The following is an 8203-nucleotide window of genomic DNA, read 5'->3' on the forward strand; positions in this document are numbered from 1 at the left end:
ACCCATTAAACTGTATTTATCTCAGCCCACATGTTTTCTCACTTTTACACTTCTGATTCTCTTCCCCCATCCCACCAGCAGGCAGTGTGTGAGTGGCAGTATGATATGGCTTAGTTGCCAGCTGGGGTTAAACCACAACACTCCTCCAACCCAGTTCTGTTCTGTTGGTAACCTTACAGAACAGTGAAACATGTATCAGGGTCCAAGTCCCATCACATCACCAGCAGCTGGCTTTACTTCAGGGCCCCTCCACAGCTGCTGCACTGTGATGCCATCAGATGTTAGCCAGTGCTTTGATTCAGCATTTTCAAGCTTCATTCTTCCTATTTAAAAATGAAGAATAAACTAGAGATAAACTAGATGCACTAGAGGTGCTGTTATAATGTCACGAATATCAACACAATCACATACCCTCCAGGATCTTCTTAATAAAGACAATGAACAACAGACATATCAGTTCACATGGAGTTTAGAGTAATTTAGGCTGGGATGGATGTCTTGAGGGCATGTCGTCACTTTGCAAGAGTTAACTTTTATACTCAAACAATAAACAAGAAACTATGTTCTTTTAGGTCAATTCAACATTCTGTAACAGAACAACCATCAAAACTAGTTTTAGTAAGAGCAGCAACCTAGATTTTGAAAGAAATCCAGCATCTCACCAAAACCCATATGAAATCTAAGCAGTGTTTCTAAAAAGCTGCCACCCATCACGTGAACTTTCTGGCAGGGATTAAGATTCTGGGGAAAATAATAAAACCTGAGGGTTCCTAAATATTTTGTTACAAATCCAATTCCTAAACAACAGAATAAATTATTAGGACAACAATGTGCAAATGTTGAAATGCACTAATAAGCAGTACCACCTCATAAAAATAAGTTTTAATATTAACAACTTGATTTCACGTGTTCAAGTCCTGCATTGCTTACAAAGATGGGTTTATTCTTTTTCATTCTTCTGCACTGACTGCACACCCTCTGTTTTAACCCTATTTCGCTTTCTTTTTCTTCTTTTCTTCTTTTCAGCAGAAGGCTCCTGACCCTTCTGTGTTTTCTTTTTCTTCTTCAGACAGCTGAGAGGATTGGGGCCACCTGCCCTTTTACGTTTTCTTCTCTTTTCACCTTCTTGCTTTGCTAGTCCTTCTTTTTCTTTAAGTTGCACAATAGTTTGTTTTTGGTGCTCTGGAACAAGCTGATTTGTCTGCAACTTTTGAACAAATACCAGAGATTTAGGAGAAGGTTTGTCTAGCACCATAGTGTTCTGAATAATAAAGAGGAGAGGAACACCAGCCTTCTTTTTCACTTTGTTTGCTAAATCCTGGTCCTGTAAAGTTAAATACTTCAGTCAACATTTTGGGATTAAATGATCTTTGCAATTCAAATGTACCTACTTTTAATACAAAACTATGCAGATAAATTACATTATGAAAAAGATAAGAAACTTAATCTAGCAGATACACGTGACAGTGCCTTTCACAGCAATTTCAATTTCTCTCCTGATGAGCTGATGGAAAAATTACTAATATTTCCTTTTTTCATGCATGTATGAGCATACATGCATTTTTTGAGGAAAAAGCCCCAGCTCATTGGTATGTAGTCCACCACAAGTAATAACATAATTTCTTTTACAACAACTCATTTTAAACATCTTGTATCTTATGCAGGTATAGAGAATTCTACTGTAAACCATGTTATATGTAGTATATTATTTATACATACAGCCCCAATAACAGCCCTAAGAAAAAATTTGCCTTTCTTATGTGTATCCAAGTTTATTCTTTAGTTAAAACCTCCAAAAATTCTTAAAATTGAAGTGATATGGTGGTTGTAACACTTGATTTCATTTTTCAGACTACTGTGCAAAACAGCTTGGGGCAGGGGATGCATATGCAGGCAATATGTAAATTAACATTCATCAGTTGTTTTCTTATATGTCAATAGGTAGTCAGCACGTTTTCTACACTTTCTGATAAACTAAGCAATATCCTTCTAGGGTAAAAAGATCTAGTTGTTCAAGTAAGACAAAAGTTTCCCTGCTTCACACAAATACATTTAAGGGCAAGTAAGGCTTTACAAGATGAATTCCCACAAGCTGTTTAAAAATCTGGTAATTGAGGTTTCTGTAGGTTTCCTTGTCCTTAGGTGTCAAAGAATCACTTCAAATGAAACTGAGTTACGTTTCCCATTAGCATTTACCTGTGTAGCGATAAAGAAGTGATGAGGGTTGCCTTCTTCAATCATAGAGAGTAAACAGGCCGAACCACTCACAGGATCCTTCTGGTGAGAACACTTTCGAACTTGAAATCTTTGGGCGATTAATTTTGCTCCATACAGCGCTTTCCCCAATGATTCCAGCTCTTTTAGAACACATCTGAAAACCAAAAGCAATGATGATTTCTAAATGAGAAGATACCTACACATTTTCTACAACAGCAAAAGGTTGATGTGAGTTAATTAGGAATGAGCAATGCCCAGTTATTCAGGCTCTATGATTTGTAAATGGCACCCAGTAATATTAAAGGAGTAGCCCATATGAAGACATCAGCAAGATGTCCCTGGTTTTGAACAAGAATAACCAGCAACAACATTAAGTTATATTAAATGATTTAAAAATATTTCATATCAGTGACAATGCTAAGTCCTCATATTTATGTTCGGATACCACCTAGCATTATGGTATGTGGCCAGTGGTAGGAATGTAGAGCCTTGAAATACAGCTTCAAGGATATGACAGCAACTATTTCTCTTTCCAGAGATGAAGGTTTAACCTTTGAGGACAGGCTTTGCGGAGACCTGAGCCTGTTCCTTTTGCAAAGTCTCTTGCAAGCCAGCTCATTTCCTCAGGGAAGATCTGGTTATGTCACAGAGTTGCTGTTTCACCAACTTCACACTCTGAAAGCAGAGAAAATGAGTCCACTTGGCTGTCCTAAGTGGAAACAGGTAAAAAAAGACCAACAGACATTGCTGCAAGAAGGAAGTGAGAAGTGACATTTAGATATGACTGGAATACAGTTTGGATCAAAGTGATTCCCGAACCTTTCACAGTTAAGGTCATGACTCGATACTTTCTACTGTTTAAAGTTCTGTGTGCTTTGCAAGAGGGCTCAGTGTTTCATTTTTGTCACCCAGGGGATACATCTTCCTGATATTTTCAGTACTAGTCTCCGTGATGTGCAGTTGGCTATTTCATTATTGTAGCGATGGGAATTTTATCATCCACAGTATACGAACTCAAGTAAAAACGAAGGCAGTTTCAAGGCAATTCTGATTATTCAGTGTGCATGCTTCACTTCCACGCCTTTGCCTAGCACATCCTTGTTCTCCCTTGAGAACAACGGCTTTGGCAACAATCCCTTACTGGCAGGCCACAACTCCAGGCAAGCGGCAGTCCCCTCCCTGCCCAAGAGACGTGAGCTTCTCCCGGGTGTTCTCACTTCGTGGGACTGGGAGGAGGCCCACGCGGGCCCCCCTCACACCCCGGGGTCACCCCTCGCCCCAGCTCATCCCTCAACAGCTTCCGCCATCTTGGAAAAACCAGCCGCCACTGAAAGCGGCTCCCATCCTCCTGCAAGCCCGCTACAGCCCACGGCGCCACCTCCTCGCCGCAGCTACCGCCCCCGGCCCCACAACCACGGGGGCCCAGAGCCGCACGGCGCCCACCCCCGCCGCCGGGGTGGCTGAGGCGAGCGTGAGGAGCCACGGCCGCCACGCGCACCCCCCCCGCCTTCAACACCCCCCGCGCATGCGCACTGCGGCTCCCGCCCCGCCGCGGCCTCCAGCCCCCCGCCCCGGGCATGCGCACCGGGGCCGCCCGGCGGGACCACCGCCCCGGCCCTACCGGGTGGTGCACAGCTGCGTGGCGCCGTCCAGGTAGCCGGGCAGCTGCTCCCGGATCTGGATCTTGTTGCGGAGCGCGGCCTGGCAAAAGGTGCCGTCCAGCAGCACCTGGAAGGGCTCGCGAAAGTGGAAGCTGTGCTTGTAGAAGCCCATTATCTTCTTGGCGTGCTTCTGCCGCGTCAGCTTCATGGCGCCCGCCCGCCGCTGCCGCCCGCTCCCCCGGAAGCTGCGCCGGGCCCGGCCGCCGCCGCGGAGCGCAGGGGGCGGGGCCTCCCGCGCCTGCCCCGGGGCCTGGGGCGCTGCAACCACCGGGTGTCGGGGCCGCCTGCGCGGCGCGGAGGGCTCTGGGGTTACGCGCCCCCTGGGGAAGGCGGCAGGCTCAGCCCGCGCCCGGCCCAGTGCGCCTAGTCGGCCGGGCGGGGGCTGGGGCCGTGCGGGCGGAGCGGGCCGCTGCCTGCCCGCCCTGCTTGGGGCCTGCGGGGGCCTCCATCACCTGCTAGTACCTCACACTGATTACCTGAATACTATCATGGAATGGTCTGGGTTGGAAGGGACCTAAAAGATGACCTAGTTCCAACCACCCTGCCACGGGCAGGGACACCTTCCACTAGGCCAGGTTGCCTAAAGTCCCATCGAGCCTGGCCTTGAACACTTGCAGGGACGGGGCATCCACAGCTTCTCTGGGCAACCTGTGCCAGTGCCTCACCAGCCTTAGCATAAAAAACATCTTGTATCTACTCTAAACCTACCCTCTCTAGTTTAAATCCATCACGCCTTGTCCTGTTGCTATAGGCCCTGCTAAAAAGTCTGCCTCTATTCTTGTAAGTCCCCTTCAAGTATCGAAAGGCCTCTACAAGATCTCCCCAGAGCTTCTCTCCCTCAGGCTGAACAATCCCAAATCTCCCAGCCTGTTACAGGAGAGGTGCTCCAGCCCCTGATCACCTTGGTGGCCCTTCCGTGGACTTGCTCCAACAGGTCCATGTCCTTCTTACGCTGGGGGCCCCAGAGCTGGATGCAGTACAGACTGCTGGACTGTTGGTTGTGCTTCTTTTGATGCAGCCCAGGATATGGTTGGCTTTCTGGGCTGCAAGAGCACATTGCTGGGTCATGTTGAGCTTCTTGTCAGCCAACACCCCCAAGTCCTTGTCCTCAGGGCTGCTCTCAATCTGTTCTTTGCCCAGCCTGCATTGATGCTGTTGTTGCCCTGACCCAGCTGCAGGAACTTGCTCTTGGCCTTGTTGGACTTCATAAAGTTTTGCATGGGCCCACTTGTCAAGCCTGCTAAAGTCCCTCTGGATGGCATCCCTCCCCTCCAGCATGCTCACTGCACCACACAGCTTGGTGTTGTCAGCAAAACTGCTGAAGGTGCATTCCATCCCAGTGTCCATGTCACCGACAAAGGTGTTGAACAGTACTGGTCCCAGCATGTACGCCTACGGAACAGCATTTGTCACTCTTCTCCACTGGGACATTGAGCTGTTGACTAAAACTCTTTTGAGTGCAACCATCCAGCCAATTCCTTATCCACCGAGTGGTCCACCTGTCAAATCCACGTGTCTCCAGTTTAGAGATGAGGACGTTGTGTGGGACAGTGTCAAAAGCTTTGCACATATCCAGGTAGATGATGTCAGTTGCTCTTCCCTCATCCATCAACGCTGTAACCCTGTTGTAGAAGGCCATCAGATTTGTCAGGCACAATTTTCCCTTAGTGAAACCATGTTGGCTGTCACAACCACTTATTTTCCATGTGCCTTAGTATAGTTTCCAGGAGGATCTGCTCCACGACCTTGCTGGGCACTGAGGTGAGACTGACCAGCCTGCTCAGTTAACTAGTTCATTACCCTGTGTTTTGTGGTGCTATGCGAGCTCCTGCTGTTTGCTAAGATCAGAAATACACATGATTTTCTTTTTTCTAATTCATATAATGATTAAATCACAACTGCTGTCCCAGAGACTGTAGTTTAATCGTGCATCGGCATACTTTCCTTAGGAAGGCTTATTCAATGCCTGCTTATATTGTTTGCCTGTATTGGCTACATCAATGCAAGCTCTGTGTGCACAAAATTGAAGTTGAAAAGCGTATGTTCTACATTTTAATACTACTACATTTTTCCATGATAAATAGAAAATTTAATTTCAGTATAGTCTGGGGAAATGGCTGTCATTCAGAAAGCTAGATTGCACAAACTCCCTCTCCAACAAAACATGAGCACACAAGACATTTGGCAGTTAAGAAACTGAAGTTAATGCCTGTATTTTAGGCAAGCAAAGGGATACAATAGCTTAATACCATCAAAATGATAATTGGAGACATCTGTCTTGCTATACAGGTGCAACGGGGGACATTTTCTGCCAAGGACAACTGTATTGCAAGCAAAAAATTGCAGGTACCTGCCAGTTAGCTGTAATCAGTCAGACTGCTCTTAAGGTCATTTAAGCAAATACCCACCTGCCATACTGGTCTTTCTGCTAGCAAATAAACACGGAAAACATCTGTTTCCAGGCAGGTTAGTTAGTGCTAAGAGAAATTGAAAAATAATACATTTGATTACTATTTTAGAAATTCAAATGTTTAAATGGGAAGATATTTTAAGTACTTACAGGATGAAAAGTATGAAGAGCAGGTGATTGAGAGTGTTTTCCATGGGATCCGATTGTGCTGTTGGCAGTATTTTTCTGTCATTAAATCCTTCTTTCCAGCTGTCTTCAGGAGACAGTTGCACGTTCACGAGTATCATGGACATATGTGGATACATGCCTCACTCTATGAGTGATAATGTTGAATTCATTGGTCTTTATTAAACTTCAGTCCTGTGGCCGATGTATTCCCACACTGGCATGGTGTCCCAGTTCTTCTATCTAACTGCATAGTTTCATTATTTAAAAAATTAGACAAAAGCATTCAGCAAGACTCCAAAGAAAACCTTACTAGATGAATTATTTTTTCTTTAAGCAGTTTTTTCTTTTTCTTTTTTTTTTTTTTTGGGGGGGGGGATGATGATGATGACTAATTAACTGCTCAAAGACAGGCAGTTGTTCCTTATTAAGAACACTTTCCACATCTCAGAGCTAGATAGCAATGATAATAGCTGCTATTGCAGAATGGAGATAAAAAAAGAGAAACAAGTAATTGACAACGTGAACTAGTCATCATTTTGAACTGAATGCAAAGTAAGATATATCCCAGAATAGGGCGTTAAATACCATTGTGATGAGATACTCTTTCCCTGTTCAGTTGGTAAATAACATCATCACAGACAAGTTGTAATGCAATTGGTATGGTAAAATATGTTCGGAAGACTGTCTAGCAGGCAAAACAACACAGATTTCTCCTTCATTGTGCAGAAGATAGCATTAATTGTATGATAAACTGCTCACAGTACCATTCTGTGAACTGCATTTCACTTTTACGCAATTCTTCTAAAGCTCCTTGTTAATAAATTTTAAATGTTAAAAGTAATGTCTTTGAGAATACTCTAACAGTGCAGAGAAGTACATTTTTTTTCAGCATTTTCTTTGATTATTTTGGTAGTATGGGTAATCTTTTGTGTATAACAAAATTCACCATATTTCTTTCAAGTTAAATTCTTTTACTATACCTGTGATCCATCTGTACAGTGGACTTTTTAAAAATAAGCCAAAGGATTTTACAGGAGCTGCTGAATCCAGTGGTCGCTGGGACCTGGGGATTGCTGCTCCTGGCCGCTAAAGTCCACCTATGTACAGTTTTTGGACCCAGAAGGGTTCTTAGGCTCACACATCCTGGACAAGTGTATGCATGCACGCACACACAGAGAAGACACTAATACAGCCAGCCATGCCATGCAGGCTCTGACAGCACATATAACTCTATCAGAAATCATATATAACGTAAGTACAGATAGTGAAGTCCTGCTCCCTCTCTCCAGCTGATCAGGACTGAAATTCTGAAGTGACCACTCACACCCTCAATCCCTGTACTCACCAGCACACCCACATTCACAGGTCTGTCAAATTTTATCATGGCCCCTTGGTCCATCTAATATCCATGTCTGAACCTTGGGTTCCCTAACCTGTCTATGCATGTATGCACATCTCCTACTCACTGGCTAGTCTGCCTGGAATCTGCTAGCACATTACACATCCGTGGGATGAGATTAACTGAGGAAAGGTAACTAGTTAAGAAAGGGGCATAATAAGAAGATAGGATAGGCAGCTGTCATCAGGCAGAGCTCAAAGTGTACTGACCACTGCTGGCACATATTTGAGCCACCCTCCACGCCATTTGCCTGCAAATCCTCCTAGATCCACCCTAATCCTTCCTCTCCCTGCTTTTGGCAAATTCTGTAAACATCCCATAGGAAGTTTTGCCTAATCCCACAAGCCT

General features: G+C 44.9%; 1 protein-coding gene across 1 annotated transcript; it reads right to left on the minus strand.

Annotated features, from left to right (window-relative positions):
- Window positions 1–453: 453 nt before the first annotated feature.
- Window positions 454–4086, minus strand: UTP23 (UTP23 small subunit processome component). The gene is made up of 3 exons (XM_056332681.1): window positions 3839–4086; window positions 2197–2371; window positions 454–1324 (listed from the first exon to the last, which is right to left on the minus strand). Exons 1-3 carry the CDS (start codon window positions 4024–4026, stop codon window positions 941–943), a joined length of 747 nt encoding a protein of 248 aa, XP_056188656.1. The 5' UTR covers window positions 4027–4086; the 3' UTR covers window positions 454–940.
- Between the last annotated feature and the right edge of the window lie 4117 nt (window positions 4087–8203).

This window comes from Falco biarmicus, chromosome 3, assembly GCF_023638135.1.
Source record: "Falco biarmicus isolate bFalBia1 chromosome 3, bFalBia1.pri, whole genome shotgun sequence".
NCBI classification, from domain to species: domain Eukaryota; kingdom Metazoa; phylum Chordata; class Aves; order Falconiformes; family Falconidae; genus Falco; species Falco biarmicus.